General features: G+C 41.0%; 1 protein-coding gene across 2 annotated transcripts; it reads right to left on the bottom strand.

The window, feature by feature from the left end:
- Positions 1-679: 679 nt before the first annotated feature.
- Positions 680-4,894, bottom strand: LOC147464633 (aquaporin TIP2-1-like). 2 transcript variants are annotated; one of them, XM_086516143.1, is made up of 4 exons: positions 4,759-4,894; positions 4,420-4,557; positions 2,812-3,059; positions 680-1,834 (listed from the first exon to the last, which is right to left on the bottom strand). In XM_086516143.1, the coding sequence occupies exons 2-4, from the start codon at positions 4,535-4,537 to the stop codon at positions 1,457-1,459; spliced, it is 744 nt and encodes a 247-aa protein (XP_086372269.1). In that variant the 5' UTR covers positions 4,538-4,557; positions 4,759-4,894; the 3' UTR covers positions 680-1,456. The 2 variants fall into 2 exon arrangements, with proteins under 2 accessions (XP_086372269.1, XP_086372260.1); XM_086516134.1 differs by lacking the exon at positions 4,759-4,894 and having other exon boundaries at positions 4,420-4,724.
- Between the last annotated feature and the right edge of the window lie 14,939 nt (positions 4,895-19,833).

The raw sequence follows: 19,833 nt of genomic DNA, 5'->3' as shown, positions 1-19,833 counted from the left end.
GAAGCACAAAGTTCCAAAAAACTGGATGGCTAGAGTGCAATTAGAATATGATTCACTTATAGACATTATTTTCCTCCTAGCAAAAAGTCCATTGGTACTAAGTGGGTTTACAAGTTGAAATCTAAGCTGGATGGGCAAATTGATCACTGCAAGGCAAGACTTCTTGTCAAAGAGAACGGCATTAACCATGAAGAGACTTTTGCTCCCACTTTTCATACGACTATTGTTCATTTTCCATGTGCATTGGAAAATCACTTTGGGTCCTAGAATCCAAATGTTTCTCCCTTGGATTCCCTCTAGATAACCCTGCCCATAATCCAATTGTATCTCCCTTGGATTCCCTCTAAATAACCCTACCCAAAATTGTTCCCACACACTATAGTTTTCTTTGGCAATACTCTCTCAAAAAGACAAACTTAGATGGATGATATTAGAAATAGCGGATCATGTAGATACTCCATGCTCAAAGTGAGCCATGGGTGACCCAAAAGAATTACCAAAATTGATCCAATACGACCAGGGAGGCCACATAATGTTTTTAATTTCTTTTACAAAATACGTCCGTGAGCACCAACAGGTCACATTGCACGGGAGTTGTGTGATTTGCCAAGAAAAAAAGTTGGTTTCTTTACTATAGTAGGAATTGTTCTTGTGTTTGGCACAATATGCACTCTAAAAAGACATCCAACAATTTTTTTTAAATTTAAATCTTTAAATAATGAAGCAGATCGTATACACATTGAAATATGAACGATGAGCTACAATCGAAGAGAAAGAGCTAAAGAGTCGGTAAGCTTTAATGAAAAGATGGAGATTGTTTTTTTGTGCGGAAATGCGCAAGAGAAGCTCAAAGGAAGTGCAAGAAAAACCTGAGGGTGAGGTTGAGCAAAAGGCGATAGGGTTCATTCCTGTCCTTCTCCTAGAACCATGAGAACATGTTGTGATGTACTTTGTTGTGTCTAGAGAACTCATGGTGCTTACATGGTAGAAGATGCACTAATGCTTGGAGTAAAATGAATCTTTTGCTTAAAGTGTCGAGCTGCCGATGTTTCGTAGGTAGAGCCATTGGGTTTGAACATGAGTCCTCTATGTGCACCCACATTGACAAATACCTTTCGGACTCATTGGCAACTTTATTTTGGGTAATCATTTCTTGTTGAAGGAACTTGGAAAGCATGAATCGAACGTAGGTGACTAGACAAGTGTACAGTCACTTCACTCGCTAGGATACGACAGTGTTGTGGACGAATTTATTGAATAGTTGGGTGGGAATGCCTAAAATGTGCAGTGTGCAAAGAGAGGCAACTAGATTAGGTGGTTGTCACATGAGGCTCAATTATCAGTAACTCAGGCGGATAACTAAGCCCGCAATGTGGTCATGTGTGTCCTACTGAGCCAACTCAGTACTACCGAGCATAGCCTTTTGTAACTGCACCTCGCGTGATCATGCCCTTATTTAGTAGTCATTTGTGGAGAGAGGTTGGTGGGTTGCATGGGAATGAGAGGAAACTCCTTTAAAGACACCGGCAGCAAGAGCGGCACCAATGAGGGGGCCTACCCAGTAGACCCAATGATCGGACCAATCACCGCTCACGAGGGCAGGCCCAAAGGAGCGGGCTGGATTCATGGAACCGCCTGAGAATGGCCCCGCTGCTAGAATATTGGCACCCACCACAAATCCAATGCATATGGGAGCAATCTTGGCAATGTCACCTGCCTGGGGGTCCACTGCAGTAGCATGCACCGTGTAAACCAGGCCAAATGTAATGATGATCTCGCATATCACCCCCTCAATTGCGCTTTCACCGCTTCCTAGTGCATGCACAGCTGGAGTCTGCACACCAACAAAAAAAATTTCACTAGTATACTATATTAAAAAACTGCAAAGTATGTTGGTAGATTCTAATTTAACATAACTCATGAGTTGAGTAAGTATTGCTATTTTTTAAAAAAAGTGCAAAGCTAAATAGACGAGATTAAAGTATTCCTTGGGGACCCCACATATACTCTACAAGAGCTTAGGCAAGTTAGGAGAAGTTTGGTGGATGCATATCTCTCCCATCAGTGTACATTGCAATACCAAGGGTTTAGTTGCAACAGGAAGAGCTTAAGCTCATGAGGTAGGGTGAATGGTTTAACCCTCATAGAACATTGAATCAGGTTAGCCATGTTCTCATGATAGCGTTTCCTCTCTCTCTCTCTCTATATATGTATGTATGTATGTGTGTGTGTGTGTGTGTGTGTGTGTGTGTGTGTCTCAAGCGGGACCCTTTAGCTAGATGCAAATTGCAATGCATATGGAAGGGAATGCAAGCTCTTCAAGCCTAGATGCATACTTGCAAAGGATGCAAGCATACTAGCACAAATGTATAAATGTTTTAGAAATGATGGCCTCACTTGACAATGCACACACACACACACACAAATTTTCTCATGTAGGAAAACAAAGTCTTTTCCAATGTTTTTCATACAATGCATAACATCATGAGCTTCAACTCGAGAGGCACCGCATACCTAGCTAGGTACGATTGGGAGGCAGGGGACCACCGCAAGGGTCCATTGCCGCAGACCACCCCAGGACGAGGGCCCTCCCATCGGGCCGGCGGTCCCCTGCCCCCAATCGTACCTAGCTAGGTATGTGGTGCCTCCCTCACAGAAGTTCATGACGTTGAGGTAAGTCACAATGTGGGTGAGAATTTGTTCAAAACTTCTTGTGACAAAAAATAGAAAGACATTGTAATATGATTTTTGAGCAGAACATAATATGTCAACAATAGAGGTGAGTTGTGAATGGCGTGAATGAGAACATACCAAACCATTTGTGGCGACCTTAAGAAGGTAACAAGCAACTGTGGCACCCAAGAGCTGAGCAATCCAATAAAGAAGACCCTTGAAAAAAGTGATGTGGCCACCCAAGGCGAGACCAAACGTGACAGCTGGGTTAACATGTCCCCCAGATATATTTGCTGCTATAGCCACTGTCACAAAGAGTGCAAATGCATGCGTTAATGCTATTGCTGCCAATCCAGCTGGCGTTAAGTCTCCTGAATCTAGAGCTCCTGCAACAACATCCACAAGAAGATTAGAAATTTTCTCATGTAGGAAAACAAAGTCTTTTCCGGTGTTTTTCATACAATGCATAACAGCTTCTGCTCGAGAGGCACCCCATACCTAGCTAGGTACGATTGGGGGCAGGGGACCCCTGGCCCCCCCCACCGGGCCGGCGGTCCCCTGCCCCCAATCATACCTAGCTAGGTATGTGGTGCCTCCCTCAGAGAAGTTCATGATGTTGAGGTAAGTCACAATGTGGGAATTATTGTGAGAATTTGTCCAAAACTTCTTGTGCTTCTCAACATGCACTTCATCGTACGAGAAAGAAAACAACACTAGCCATGTTACAAATTGGCATGTAAGCAAGTTAAATGGCAACAATGACATTGTTCTCTACACATCAATAGGTGGAATGAAAGGAGTGTGATATATATCGCCCCCCTCCTTGTGACACTTGACGGCTAGGAAAGGATATGTGATGTCATTTCCCCACCATGCAGCTCTCCCAAAAGAACTATTGCGACCACATCATAAAACCCTATGCTTAGGACATGGTCACGCAAGGCTTAGTTATCAATTATTGATAACTATGCCCGGACTAAGCATTAAATGAATAACTAAGCCCCTTGAATGGTCACGCGAGGCTTAGTTATCAATTATTGATAACTATGCCAACTATGCCCGGACAAAGCATTAAATGAATAACTAAGCCCCTTGAATGGTCACGCGAGGCTTAGTTATTCATTCATATCCTCCCAACTATGTCTTAAACTTCACAACCATGCCAAAATCGGCATAGTTACAAAGGGTAGGCAAAGTAACTCATGTGACCACAATGAGGCTTAGTTATTTGTTCAAGTAACTGATAACTAAGCCTCGCGTGCCCATTGCTTAGCTAAGTGTGGTTGGGGGCAAGGGAGTGCAGACTCTAGCAATAGATCATGATGTTGAGCACTAAAGGAAAAGATATGGAGAAATCAGCTCCTTCTTTACATGAGAACATGTCATAAACTTCTTGTGGCAACTTCTTTTGGGCGTGTGTCTATACTAAGTTAATGAAGCTGTTGGAAAATCCTACAAAGCTTGGGATAAATCTATACTAAGGATAAAGGGGGAGAGAATTCCGGTCCCCCCCCCCCCTCTCCACGCATCAGATCCTCCTTCAAGCGATAGGTGTGGCCTCCAACGCCGGGAGCACACTGACGCAGAGAGAGAGAGAGAGAGAGAGAGAGAGAGAGAGAGAGAAGTGGCGAAGCCGCCGGCTGTACTAGTTGAAATAAAAAGCCTTAAAGGTGGTGAAAAAATTTTTATCAATTTTTTTGTTTTGTAAAATATTTGTTTTGACGGTCAAAATTGGAAGAGGCAAACCGAAAGCAAGGACGGAGCCCACGCCGGCGAAGACGAACAAGAGCGTGGAAATGAACTCAGCCACGTAGGCACGCAGACTGTCAGCCCCGAACGTCTCCTCGAACCCTCCCAGCGCCATCGATCACAATCAACCCAATCCTGCGCACAAACACACAGATCTCTCTCTCTCTGTCTCCCTCCCTCTCTCTCACACACACACACTCTCTCGCGACAGGAGGCTCCTTCTCCCTCGCCTACATTCGCTGATACAACGCGCGCACGCAGTCTCTCTCTCTCTCTCTCTCTCTCTCTCTCTCTCTCTCTCTCTCTTTTTTCATCCACACAGACAGCCACACCTACCGAGAGAATATATATCTATGGCTAGAACTATACAAGGAGTGTGCGCCACAGCTGGATTTATAAGCAGTATGATCTCTCTCTCCCTCTCTGAGCCTTTGCCTGCGTTCCGCTTGCTTTTTCTAGTACCCGGCCTGCATTTTCGTGCTTTCCTCTCTTCATCCTTTTCAGCCTTGTGCGCGACATTATCACATCAGGACAGGCCTGCCCGCCACGTGTCCCCTCCCTATTGGATTTCTTCCGTGCCAGCTCAATTGCCGTTCTTTTTCCACCGCCCCCACCGCCTTTGACAATAAGAAATTGAAAATGGGCCAATCATGCACTTGTCACATACCATTTCTCATTTTCCTAGGGTCTTTAATTCAGAATTTTAGATTCTTCAAATGCCCCCCCCCCCCCCAAAAAAAAAAAAAAAAACACACACACACACACACACTCTCACTCTATATGCCACAGGGTAAGAAAGTTGGGATCGGGGAGGAGGGTTGAAGTGCACGGATCTGGACGCAAGAAAACGACGTTAAAAAGGTCAACAATTTGACGACGAAACAAGATTTGTACCCATCGCTGCACATATGGAAAACCGGTGGGTTAACCACACAAGTCATGTGGTATGTCGAAACCAATGTGAGTTCAGAATATTATAAAGTTGGTCTCTCTTTACTCCCTCCCATGTCATTGTTTACTTTTTTGTATCCAACATCTTTACACGCCTCTATCCGAGATTCTCCATTTTGTCGATCCCACCGCTTGCACTTTAGTTACTACCTCGTGTCATATAGCCCTAAAGAAAGAAGGGGGAGGGATCTACAAACAAAATTTATGTTCCACCACCAAAAATAGAACGCTCCAAAATTTACCATAGGCGAATCTCCAACTAAGTATTTGTACCTTTCAAATCCTAAGGAATAAGTGAAATTATTCTTTAAGTTAGCCAAATTCTTCAAAGACGCGCAAAAATATATTCTAGCAAGCATGGTATATCAAGATGCTTAGAGCCGTGTCCCCTATGTCTTAAGTACTAATAGCATTACGTTGTTGAATCAACTCAAAAGTAGTCCCACTAAAAAAATAGAAAGCTAAAGAGTCAACCAAACTTTAGTTCACACTTTCGAAGAAGGAAGCTTCTCTTCAACAACAAGATAATGGGAGGGTTTGCTCTCTTGCCTCTTTTTTTTGTGCAATTGGCTCTCACCCTCTGGTGACCTCACTCGAGGACAATGCGACGAAAGGAGAAATTCAAGGTCTCTCACTTGCTACAAGAAAACCATTGCTTGCAAAGTTGTTTACAGATAACTCTTTACTATTTCATAAAGTTGAGTAAGAAATGCTAAGGAGAGTTAACTTTTTGCTGCTTCTTTCAGTTCAATGTGCAATATTGAGAAATGAAGATTGACTTATCTCTCAGAAAGCGACTTGTTCGACCCCACGGAATGGTCAGGTGATGTTATAGGCAAGGGCACTGTGTTCAAGCACTTAGGCGCTCCTCTTGGGGTGGGCATTATAGATAAGCAAAAATTTTACTAGTTCTTGACCAAAATAAACAATAAAATGAGAAGATGGAATTTTGTGCTCCTCCCCTCCATAGTAGAATCACAGTGATTACTGCTTTCATGATCCCTTACATTTCATTTGCATCGCTGCTGATAAAAGTGAGCAAATCCAATTGGAAAAAAGAAATTTTGAAGCCTATCAAGTGGTTCTTATGGAAAAGCAACACTGAAGCCACAACCCCTTGCCAATGGGGGAGATGGGAATGCATAGCGAGAACAAAGAATCAAGGCAGAATTAGGATTATTGACCCCATGGTGCATGCAGAAGCTTCATGTGCCAAGCTTGTTGTCTCTTTGACGCACCAAAAACATGAATGGGCTATCATGACCTGGCATATGATAAATGAAGCAAAGCTTGCCTTGAAAGGGGGCACATGGAAGGAGGACACAATGCAAGACAAGATTTGGCACCTCTCTAGACATTCATGAAGCTTGGCGGCTGCACATGGGAACTAGCATGAAAGTGTAACAAAGCAGCTTCAACCATGGAATGGGGGAAGAATTTCAAATACTTCAGGAATTCCTCCCTCAATTGGTCCCCTTGGCTCTCCACACTTGGAAGGGGTTCTTTGGATTCTTTTTGAAGGGAAGTTGCACGTCTGGTAAGCAACAAAGGATTTTTTAAACTTTCTCATCTTTGGGATGACAGAAGCTTTTGTTGGAAGGATGTGGAGCTCGTAGTGCTACAACATAATTTGGGTGCATACGAAAGGCTTCTGATCAGTAGACTCTTGGAAGTGATGACATCCTCACCTACACCTTTATGTGGGTCAGAAATAGATTGGAGATCCTGGCATTGGCCGAAAGACAAAGGATTGATTTGCCCCACTCACCAAAATCTGGATGAGAAACATGTCGGAAGAGTGTTGGCAAAAGAGTGTTAATGCCATTTGGGGGATTAAATGGCCTAAATACATGACGGTATTCATCTAGAAGGTGCTTTGGGTACCCTTGCCTATTGGGATTAAGGTGCGCGCTAGAGGGATGGGCTCTGACACTTCCTCTGGCTCTGCAGGTCAGCCTCTGAAGACCCCCTTCATATGTTCAAAAGGTGTCCTACTTCACGGGGGCTGGCCACTAAGGTTTGCAAATGGGTACAAAGGACTTGGAAGATCATTTTCTTTATTGAAAACCTGATCTTAGGAGGGCATTATTACAAAGTTATGCCATTTTGGTGTGCACCCGTTCAAATAAGAGAATGGACACCATTTTGACAATCGCGCCAATTAGCAAAGTGAAGGTGACTACTGTTAGCACCACCCAACACACATATAGTACATGTCTCAATGTGAAACGGGTCAAGGGATAGGTGGAGGAAGGGGAAGCATTCTTGGCTAGGTCTAACACCACCCAACACACAGATAGTACATGCCTCAATGTGGAACGGGTGCAGGGATAGGTGGAGGAAGGGGAAGCAGTCTTGGCTAGGTTGAATGACTTGGCAATGGTAGTGGTTATTGTCTCGGATTTGATGTTGCATTGCTCATAATATTTTTCCTTTGGCCCTGAGGAGATAACCATATTGTGAGATAGTACGAGGGATTTGACGAACCAAATTATAAATTTTGGTCTTTAGTATGTGAAATTATGTTTAGCATAGCTTCTCTTGTAATTATAACATGTTTGGGGTACTCATTGCTCCCAGATTATTAGTTTTGACCACCAAAAACCTTGGCCAAGGTATAAAAGCCAATTTTTGTAAGTTTAGGATAATGAAATGCACAGCGTGAGCTAACGGCGCTCACTTCTCTCCTTCTCGCGCTTCCTACTCCCTCCCCGGTTGTCACATTGCAGTCACGTTTGTTGCATTGCAACCGCAGGTAAGAGCTCTACGCATTGACGTAAACATATCACAGTATTTCATAGCTTTTGGCGTCACCGATCCGCGGCCTAATTTCATCATAAGTAAGAATTTACACTTCACAATCAAAAACTAAGCATAGGTGGGGTATTGGGACATCATTGCTAAGCATTTACGTGTATTCTGGGTCGAAAACGACTAGATCAAAAATCCACTGTTGTTAATAATCGCGATTTTGGCACTTGACCTAAAGTGGGGTTTAAGACCATAAGCATGTGTGCTTAGGTCTTATAAACTTGTCCTAGAAGTTTCGTTACGTTTAGATATCATTTGAGGCTGTAACAGATGTGATTTGTTTGCCGATGAGCGATTGTCTTTTGGTGATTTCAGTCACTTGAATGTAGCTTGAGTTAGATGCGAGTTGTTAGTTGTTTTCCAAGAAATTGACAACCTCTTGTAGCCTCTATGCACTAGTCGAGTCAACTTCATCCCATGGATTGACAATTTAATCGTGGTTCTCGATAAAATTGCAATAAGATAGGATAGTGAGGTTAGACGACCATCCCACATTTGGCACCGCTGCTGGGGATCAAAGAGACCCAAACTAAGGAAAAACACGAGCATTTTGTGAAGTTATCCTTTAACTTCCTCTAAGATCTCCTAGAGTCAAAAACTTTCTTTTAGAAATCGCATAGCCTAAGATTGTTATCTTTTGCTGTGTAGAGGTTGCTTGGAGGTAAGTTGTACTTGCCGATTGTCTTTAGGATTCTAGGATTGTAGAGCTAGATTAGGATTTTGAGGATGATTGATAGACGAAACAAGTCTTAAGATCAAAGCTCGAAAAACCACAAAAAACAAGAAAACGAGTGTTTGTGGACACTTTCCACAACCCCATTGCATGAGAACCTAGGAGTAGGGTAAGTAGGATCGGAGGTGGATTTCAGAACATTGCTCTCTTCGAAAGAATCATTGTGAGTTGTATTTGAAGTTACAGAATTTCAGGTCTACGGCTAGAAATAGCACACAAAGACTCCAAACCACTCAATCCGACTGGAGAGTAAGCTTAAAAGTTGTATGAACCAGTGGGGACACTTTGAGGTAAAAATTTCAAGAGTTGGCCAAAACTTAGATTATTTGCTTTTTCTTGGCATTTTAGGCCAAATAAAGTTTTGACTTGATTAATAGGCTTAAAATAACTCATAAAAGGATTGTCCTTGAAAAAAGTGCAAACATTGGTTCATTTCAAGCCTGAAGCTAATAATCGTGATTATTAACTTTCAGCTCAGATTTGACCAAGGTTCATACCATTGATTCATTACATGTGTACAAATAACTTTTGTAAAGGCACAAAAGATTTGGATCACCAAACTGGCAAAAAACTAGGTAAAAACTAAAGTTTGTACTGGATTTCTGAATCTTGAGTATAAATTTGAAAAAAATTTGTCCAAACTTGATGAAATTTGATTCATAGGCTTATAGTGATGTGATAAACATGTGTACATGCTCAGTTGACCAAAAAAATGCAAAAAGTTGCTAGTTGTAAATAATTGCGATTATTTACATCTACCTCAATTTTCAACTTTTTTGACCAAGTTGGCATACCACTAGCTTTACCATGTTGTAATAGGCCCACAAACCAAATTTGGTGATATTTGGATCTTTGGATTGGAAATTGTGACCAAATTTGCAAAGTTAGTATGCTAACCAAAAACTGATGACCATTTGACTAAAACTTGTCCAAACTTGTTGAAACTTGTCTAGGGACCTTAACTTGAGGTGCTTAACAGATCTGTGTCAAGGTTGGGACAAAAAGTTGCAAAAATATAGCTAGATTAAATAATCACAATTATTTATATATGCTTCAAAAATTGACAATTTTGCAAATTTAAGCACACCATATGGTCAAGCATATCAATTAGACCACACAAATCAATTTGGTGAAATTTGGTCACAAATGTGAGACTTAAGTCAGATTCTTAAAATCAGAGTCTGCGGACACAAAAAAGTTGATAAACTTGAACATATTATGTCCAAATTTGTTGAAACTTGTCCAAGGACCTTAACAGGTTTTATACTTGGCAAACCAAGCCAAAAAGTGTAAAAAACTGACAAAATTAAATAATCGTGATTATTTACTACGGCTACACAGAGCCATCATTTTTTACTTTTGAACTTGCACATTGTTAGACCAGCATAATACAAAGATTTGGGTTCAATCGGATCCAAATTGGTACATGTTCACTCAGTTTCCAGGTTGTAGATTAATCCTTTGATTTTTTGTCAAAGTCGAGTTTGAAAATCTCAACTGCAGATTGAATTAGCTCAATTTGAAGTGATACATATTGACCAATCACAATAGTTAGAAAAACTTATACTGTTGTGATGAAAGAATAACTAACTTGATCAAATTTGTACAAGAATCAGATTGCAGACGAGGAATCCGTAGCTTGACAGAAAGTGCAATCCAGTCAAGTGGAAGGAATTGACAACAAGTCAATCCAAAGGTAAGTACTCTATCCAGGGCTTCACAAGTCTTTATGAACCTTAGGTCTGGTCGTGTACTAGGAAATCAGGGCATAATTGGAGAAACCTCTAGTAGAGTATCCATCGAAGAAAGCGTGAATCAAGGCAATTCCTTGCACACTATTCCGGAGGAAGTCTCAGACACTTTTTCTTATTCGACCTCCGAAATGTCTTTTTATTCGACTCACTCAGAAACCGGAACGACAATGCGTTATAAGCATATACTCTCTTTTTATAAGACTAACGTCATGGAGCTCAGGTTTACCTAGATCCTAACAAAGAGTATGCTATTAGCATTGATGACCATGGTATTGAGTTTGAAGAGGAAATCATGGCAAATAAACAAGGAAAAACATACATAGATCAAAATGGAACTCAATATTTACAAGTCGAAAACCCTGGCGTGATAGACAAATGGGGGCTAGAAGTAAATACCATAATTCCAGATATGGCCGCAAAAGAAGGACCACCTACTTTAGAATTTGAGGGATATGATCAAGTTGATTTGAAGCCTTTGAAATGGCTTAGTACTGATAATCCTAGGATCGGAGTCTATTGTTGGGAGGATAGAAATGGACTTCGCATGCCAAATCAAGACAACTGACGGCCATGAAGATCATCTATATCTTCAAGATTAAAGAAAAAGGACCAGCAAATCTACCAACCTACCTGTTTAGGGATTGTTATGACAACAACTTTGTTATGATGACTCCTGAGGAGGTGGAACAAACCAAATATCAAGGATATTCCATAAGGGATTGGATCTTGGATCAAGGACCACATACTCCAAGAGATGAATATCGTGAGAGATCTTCTGAGAGTAATGTTAAGAAACCAGAAACCATCTCATCACGCAGAAAACCGGGTGACACTAAGGCCAGTCCAGGGCTACATGAGTCGCTATTTCCAACAGACTGGTTTGAAGGACTCGGAACAGGACCAACTGCCAGAAGACCTAGAGTTGAACCAAACAGACATGTCAGACCAGCTGATTTACAGAAATGGATCAAAAAATATAGTGGATCTGGGGATCCATATAACCACTTAGCAAGCTTTATGCAAGTGCTATAGCAGAACAGATATTCGATTTCCATACTCAATTCGAGGGTTTGGAATGACATTAGAAGTAAAATCATTGACATGGTTCCAAAACATTCCACCAAGGTTAATCATGGACTTGAGCACATTAGCTCAAGGATTTGTAGCTGCTTGTTCCAAAACGGGGATCAAACACAATATTGTAGCTCAAATCTACAGCTTTAAACATAAACAAGGTAAGTCTGTTAGGGATTGTGCAACTCGAATGAAACAATACATTGCTAGATGCCCAGAGCTAGAGATACCTATAGAAGAACGATTAGTATCATTGTTTCTAGAGGGGTGCTAAACAAAGAACTTTATGCTATACTGTATAGGAAGAAGCATACAACCCTAGAAGCGTGTGTGTCAGATACGATTGACTTAGGAGAAAATTGTGATATTTTCAATGAAGAAGATGTCCCTAAGGATAACGAAAGTGGAAAAACCGCATCCACTAAACCAGCACAAGTGGGAACCGCTGCTGCAACACCACTTTCAGCCATAGAAGACGTGCTTAAAAGGATGAATGACATGCAAAAAGCACCTATAAGAGGACCAGGGCAAGGGATACCTCAACAGGGCCAACCAATTAGACCACAAAAATGGTGTGCAATTGAGGGTAAATGGACCAACCATGAGATCAATGAGTGCTACTACCGACCAAAGTATGATGAAAATGTTCAGTACGTGTCCATGAGTCCCCAAGGAAAACCCATGTACAGATACTAGCCTAACATGGCACCAGCTCAAAGACCACCAATGGGTATGGAAAGACATCAACCCGTGTTGGGTCAACAACCTTCGTATGCAGGACATAATATAGTGCCTGTAAACTACATGCATTTAAAGGGATTCATAGATGAACAAGCATTAGTGTCTGTTACACCCTATGCTGAGCCCAGTCCATCTACAGTAATGGTAGAAGGAGATTGGTATAATTCACATCCACCGCCAATGAAGGAACTTGTGACTTATGCTCCTCCAGAGATCACACCTATGTATTATGTAGCTAATCAAGGTGTTAGACCTCCTATGGTAAGACCCATGATTAAGCCAAGAACGAGAAACTGTCACAACTGTGGTGCAGATGATTATTGGAAAAATGAATGCCCAGAGCCTGACAAAAACCTCAAGCGGGTTGAAGCTTATTGCATACAATGTTGCAAAAAGGGAGAACACTTCCCAGAAGATTGTCCTAAAAATCCTTTAAACAAGGGGAAAACAGTAGTAAATGTAGTCCAAGTGATACCTAGTAGTTCATTTGAGAGTGAACCGATTGTTCCAATCAAGGTAATCACTAGAGCTCAGGCTAAGAAAAAGAAACATAACTCCTCTGATGATTCGGAGAATACAAAACTTGCTGCTCAAAAGACCAAAAGAAGCATAAGCAAAAGGTATGAGTTGAGAAAACAGAAACAATGAGCTGAAATCGAGGAGAAAGCAAAAAAACTATTCGAGAAAAAGGTAAAAGAACCTGTAAGCGAAATCAAAGAAACAACCATGAAATCTGGAGGATCAATTTTGGTTGATAAAAATTTTGAGCCTATTAATGCAGCCTTGAAAGCCTACCAAGTAGGACTTAAAGCAAGACAAAACATGGAAAACAAATGGAAAAACTATCCCTCTCCAGATATGGAAGCATCTAAGCTTGAAGCTTATCAAAATTTGGTAAGAATCACGTAGGAGTTGCTGGAAAAACAAAAACCCAAGCTCAAAAATATGGCAAAACCTGAAGAGCTTGTGGTAAGAGACACTAAAGAAAAATCCGAAGTGGTGGTAGAATCCCACTTGGAACCAAAAGAGCCAGAACACTTATGGAAAAAAGTTCAAGAGATCAATGATGGGAGCCTAACTCTAAAGTCAGCTCTTATAGAGGAAGTTTGGTTAGACAACCTACCTCCTGATATGGACATGGATGTACAATCCCTGTAGAGGGATTGCGGATCCGAAGCTTCAGGAATGTCTAAACCATTGACCTTGAAAACATTACCCTCTTCCTTGGGAGATAACAAAGATGAATCCATAGTGTGTAAGACCACTCAAGTAAAAGAGCGGAACAGACCCTGGAAGTAGACAATATTTATTCAATCATGTCTACACCCATGAAATGCACTTTTACTTTGGGAGAACTGTTAAAACTCAGACCATATTTATGGAATGGTCTACAAAAAATCCTAGAGAATGTGGGAATAACGGGATTCATAGATTTTTTTTTGGAAAGATTGAAACACGAAATGGATAACAAAGAAATTCGATCTATTCCAATGAACAAAGTTGGAGAATATTATGAAGGGAAGAAGGAAACACCACCCTTCCAGTGAAATATAATGACATTGAAACCATGGCAATACTAGACAACGGGGCAGGCATAGCCATAGCCACGAAAGCAGTATGGGAATCTTGGGGATAACAAGCGATTAGATAAACTCGAATGAAATTGCAATTTTCTGATGGACATATTGAAAGACCCTTAGGACTGCTAGAAAAAGTGATAGTTAATTCCTGTGGGATTGAATATCAACACACCTTTGCCATAGTAGACTCAGGAAAAAACTCAATTACGAAATCATACTGGGAAGACCTTTCATGCAACAGGTACAGCTTATCCAAGATTGGGGAAACAACTATCTATACTTGAAGCAAGTGGGATCTATAACAAGGGTTAATTTGAAAGATCACACTTATAGAGATGTCTTGAAATGCCCATACAAGAGTTTGATTCAGCCTCTTTGGTTGAAACTAAGCTTCCTTTGTGGTTAAACAAAGACACTCCTATTTGGATGTGCGGAGCTTCAAAAAACGGGAGCTTAAAAAGAGAAGAATGTACCTTAGAAATGGATTGCATAGACGAAGCCTATGTACCTGAACCCTTTCTAGAACATTTGTTTGAGCCATTTGAGTGGACTCAAATTTTACCGACAATGGATGTATGTGTGAATACTTCTATGCCTACTCAATTTTGCAATGAGGATGGCTACGACACAATTCCCATCCAAATGATCTCAACCCTACACATTGAAGACGAAATTGAGGAAACCAGGGACTTGATGAAAGCTCAACAAGTATTTTTAGACCTTTACTACGATGCAACAGATGAGTTAAACGAACACTCAGCTACCTCAGAAGATTCAGGGTCAGAAAAAGAACATGTGAGAGCCAAGATACTCTTGAAAGAAGGGGAGGAAAAGCTTTTTGATTTTCCTAACCAGAAATTGAGAAGACAAAAATGGTATAGACGAAAAAGAGACACCAGAAACGTGAAAGCTAAACATATGCCATCAATCTCCAGTAGAACACAGTTCCTGATGTAGATAGATGTAGAAGATTGTGTCAAGGACAAAATCACTGGCAGATATCCTTCAAACGAAAATCCAAAAATGTCAAGAACATTGAGAAAAACAAGGAAGGATACTCAAGCAAAGCCAAACAAACAGGACAAGGAGCCAACCATGACACGAGTTGAGAGGGAAAAAAAAATCAAGAGTTGAAAAAAGCTTTAACGGAGATATATACAACCGAAATGGAAACCACGGGAGAGGATGATAAATATGTAATGAGTGTTCCATCCCATTACAAAAAATATACTCTCAAAGATAGAAAAATCATAGTGGAACAACCTGTTAGAGAACTACAAAAACAAGACGAGTCCTACGAAGGGCCTGAGAATACAAAAAAGATAGACTTGGTTGAACTAGGGGAATAACCTAGGCTTGCCTACATTGCAAATGACCTAATGAAAGATGAAGAAGAGATTTTACTAAGCTTACTAAAAGAATACGGAGATATCTTTGCTTGGTCTTACAAGGATCTCAAGGGTGTTGATCCAAAAATCTGTCAACATACCATACCCATGAGAGATGATGTGAAACCAAGTAGAGAAATTCCATACACATACAATGAAACATTTGCTAGGAAGATCAAATAAGAGATTGAGAAACTAAAGGAATCCAAATTCATTTTATGAAATTGAACACACAAATTGGGTGTCTCCAATTGTGGTAGTACCCAAGAAGAATGGAAAATTACGAGTGCGTGTCAACCTCAAGAAAGTAAATGCAGCTACCATTAGAGACAACTTTCCTCTTCCAATCACTGAGCATGTTTTAGAATGAGTTGCAGAAAAGGAATCTTACAGCTTCTTAGATGGTTTCTCGAGACACAATCAACTTTTGGTTGACCCAAAAGATCAGCATAAAACTGCTTTTGCAATGGAATGGGGTAATTTATTTTTATTGGGTTATGCCCTTTGGGTTAACTAATGCTCCTACCACGTTTCAAAGATTGATGAGTCATGATTTTAAAGAATATCTAAGGAAGTTCTTGGAATTATACATGGATGATCTATGCATACATTCATCAATCCGGGCTAATCATTTTGAACACCTCAAAAAAGTATTCGAAAAAATGTAGACTTTATAAGATTTGCTTAAATCTTGAAAAGTGCACATTCATGGGTAGACAAGGAAAAATTCTTGGACATATAGTGTCTAAAGATGGCATAGCTACTGATATGTATAAAATTCATGTTATTGTTGATTTGCCTAGACCAACAACAGTCAAGGGAGATTCAAGCCTTCATGGGACATTGTGGATATTACAGACAGTTCATTTACATTTACGCTATAATTGCAAAACCCATGTATAGCTTGATTACACACTTTGAGTGGACCGAGGCATGTGAAGAAAGCTCTCACCTCAGCTCCAATATTGAAAGAACCAGATTGGAATAGGATATTCCACATACATGTAGATGCTTCCAATTTTTCCATAGTATACTAGCTCAACCAGGAGATGGGAAAATTGATTTTTCGATTTCTTATGCTAGCCAACAGGTGAACATGGCAAAAAAGAATTACACTACCACAGAAAGGGAAGGATTAGGAATGATCTATGTCGTTAAAAAGTATAGACATTACCTACTAGCCAACACGTTTGTGTTCTTTGTGGACCACCAAGCTTTGTTGTACTTGGTCAACAAGCCATGCAACACAGGAAGAATAGTGAGATGGTTCATCATTCTTCTGGAATTTGATTTCACTGTGGTTGTAAAAAAGGACACTATACATCAAAGAGCAGATCATTTGTCAAGGATTGTTTTAGGAGAATCACCTAAAGGGGTAGACGATCATCTACCAGATTCCTATTTGTTCTCCGTGGAAATGATACCTCGATGCTCGGAAAATATGATATCATTGATGACCATAGCTCAAGTAGATTCGCAAATACCACTTCCTATTACAATGGGATTAATTGAGCAATAAGCTATGTATCAATTACTAGGTAGGCTATACAAAAGAAATCGAGATGGAATATTGCTCTTATGCATTAATCATGAAGAGAAAGACCAGTACTACCTAAGTCAAGCACATATTACCATAGTAGGACTTCACTTAGCGGAAGACCAAATTATGCGACGAATTTTGAGACTTGGAGTATTTTGGCCGACAATGAGGAGTCATGTTCGCTCTTTTGTAAAGGATTGTCCTCAATATAAAAAATAGACACCCATACCTCACGTAACATTGTTCCAAATGTCACTTGTTCCTAAGTGGAGCATCTATCTAGTTGCTTACTTATCAAGCCGAACATTTCCTGAGGATATGAGTAAACTCCATCAAAGAGCAATTGAAACTGAAGCCAAAGACTATTCTCTTATTGGAAACGAATTGTATCGGAGAGGTAAGGATCAACATTTGCATCTTTGTGCAAATGAAGACAAATATATTCGAATTATAGAACAAGCACATGCCGGATTAGTTGGAGGTCACTTTTCTAGTGAGACCACCACAAGAGCAATCTTAATGGTAGGCATATGGTGGACAACACTCTTTGCAGATGCCAAAGAATATGTCCAAAGATGTGATGCTTCTCAATGAACAAAAATGCCAACACGAGTAGATATATAGCATGCCCTTAAGATAGATAATGAAGAAAGGAGAGTGCGGATATAATAAATGTAGAGAAAAGCCGTGGCAGCAGACCAGGAGGAACCTGTCCAAAAGCAAGCCAGGTTTGAACGAGAAAAACACTCATACTAACGCAGCTACCAAGCACAAGGAAAGGACCCAAAAAGTTGGGTGCCCATTGAGCTTAAAGGACCAAGAACCAAGCATCACACCAGGAAGCAAGCTAAAGATCCCACGGAATCCTTGGAACAGATGTATCAAGAAGCAGAAGCCTTGAAGCTAAGAGAAGCCCAAGAAGAGGCAAGGAAAGTTAAAGAGGCGGTGGAACAGAAAAAGCAAGTAGAGGAAGCCACTGCACAAGGAGAAGCACAACATGCTCAAGGTGATGTATCTCCCCGCATCTCTTCTTCTATTTCTGAACACCATGATTACCCCATGCCTAGCCCACCACCATCACCAACAGTTAGAACCACAACAACTAAGCCAACAAAAGAAGCAGAGCCTGAATAGCAAGAAGCAGCAGAATCAGCACATCAGGTAGCTAAACCTACTCAAGAGTAGCAAAAAGAGCAACAAATAGAGCATAATAAAGATCCAGAAAGGGCAGCTAGCCCTGCACCAGAAGAGGACACCATAAATTTTGAGCACACAAGAGAACAAAAGGCCGAGGAAACACCCTCTATCTCAACATAGCAAGAGAAGGCTGAGGCATCCACGAAGCCTTAGGATGACAAAACGGAAAAGGTTCAGCCCCAACTACAAGGGCAATAGAAAACAGCCACCATGACGCCGCCCAAGGACACACAAGATGCAATAGCAACATCAGGTCAGCTGGCACGAAACAAAGACTGGCAATCAAACGACAAAGTGATCCTGCAAGTGAATGAATAAGCTAAGCGAATGCAAGACATGACTGAACGACTTCGCTCAGCAGCACTAAGTCGTAGCACGAGGGCCAATGAATTAGAGATGGTGATTAACACACTCCACGGGGAGTTAGACTATCGACTTAACATCATCACCAATCTACAGAGGCAATGAAGGAGTGGAAAGTGAAAGCTGAACAACATCAGCTCGCAAGGAATAAGCAGCAGAAAGAAATGGAGGAGCTTGGTGAGTTGCTTACAAAGTTGTCAGATGCATGCAAAGCAAAAGATGAGCAACTAACAGAAGTTACAAATGAACTTCTAACTACAACCCTCTCAGTTCAAAAAATTCAGGTACAATTAGATGTAGCAAATGCTTCCCTACAGTACTCAGAACAAAGGATAAATGATCAGGCAATATTCTTGCGGCAAATAAGAGAGAATCCAGCCGTGACCTCGATCAAAGGAACAGATGAGGTCTACAAGGCATTAGAGAGGAAGAATAGGGACCTCAAGCTGGAGCTTAAGTTGGAGCAATCTCAACGTAGAGACCTGGATTTGATGCGGGACCAAAGAGAAGAAGAGCTGCTGAAAGAAATAGCAAAACTTAAAAGAGCCAACCAGCTATTGAGAGAGGGATGGTCGGAAACCCAAGAGGAGGCAGGCACTTCAGAGAAACCTCAAATAGAAATCCCCTTAGTTTCATTTGTTGAGATGGAGACACAGCTAACTGAAGAGCTAAGTGGCGAGGAGGAGTTTCCATATACACATTATCAAAGCAGACACAGTGCCAATGGTCCAGCTCTCAAAGGCTGAGGAAGATACACTAAAGGAAAAAATTACAAAAGAGGTAGATGAGCAGTGGAAGGCAACAATGGATTGGGAGTTGAGAGTACTTCATTCCGTCAATGTCACACAACTCACTCCCAATAAATCAATACGCAATGGCACCAACAATCCCTACCCTACCCTCTGATTAAAGTGGAGCTGCTACAAGTGAAAGAAAGGCTTTACACCGACATGAAAGTCGAGGGTGCAGATCAAGACCACCCGAAGTGGAGGTTGAGCTGGTTGAACAAGAATCCAAGGTACTTGATTTTGTTCACAAGAGCACCTATAGCCCTACAAAAGGATCCTACCTTCTGTCATGTACCAAGAGTAAGGACCTGGATAGCACATGAGGCACTTCTAAAGAAGCGGCCAACTTGGTTGAATTAACCCAGATTTCCTACTCCAGGAATGGGCCCACCGACGGAAGAGTACATGGTGAAAAACCTAAAGGGTGCCATGTCATTCTTTAAAAGCCTACTAGATTTGTCATGTGCTATGCTGTATAAAATCTTCCGAAT

Source organism: Adiantum capillus-veneris, chromosome 1 (assembly GCF_014529385.1).
Source record: "Adiantum capillus-veneris isolate H3 chromosome 1, ASM1452938v2, whole genome shotgun sequence".
In the NCBI taxonomy this organism is placed as follows: Eukaryota; Viridiplantae; Streptophyta; class Polypodiopsida; order Polypodiales; family Pteridaceae; genus Adiantum; species Adiantum capillus-veneris.
Note: the sequence above shows the minus strand (reverse complement) of the source record. Positions and strands in the feature narration are given on the sequence as shown.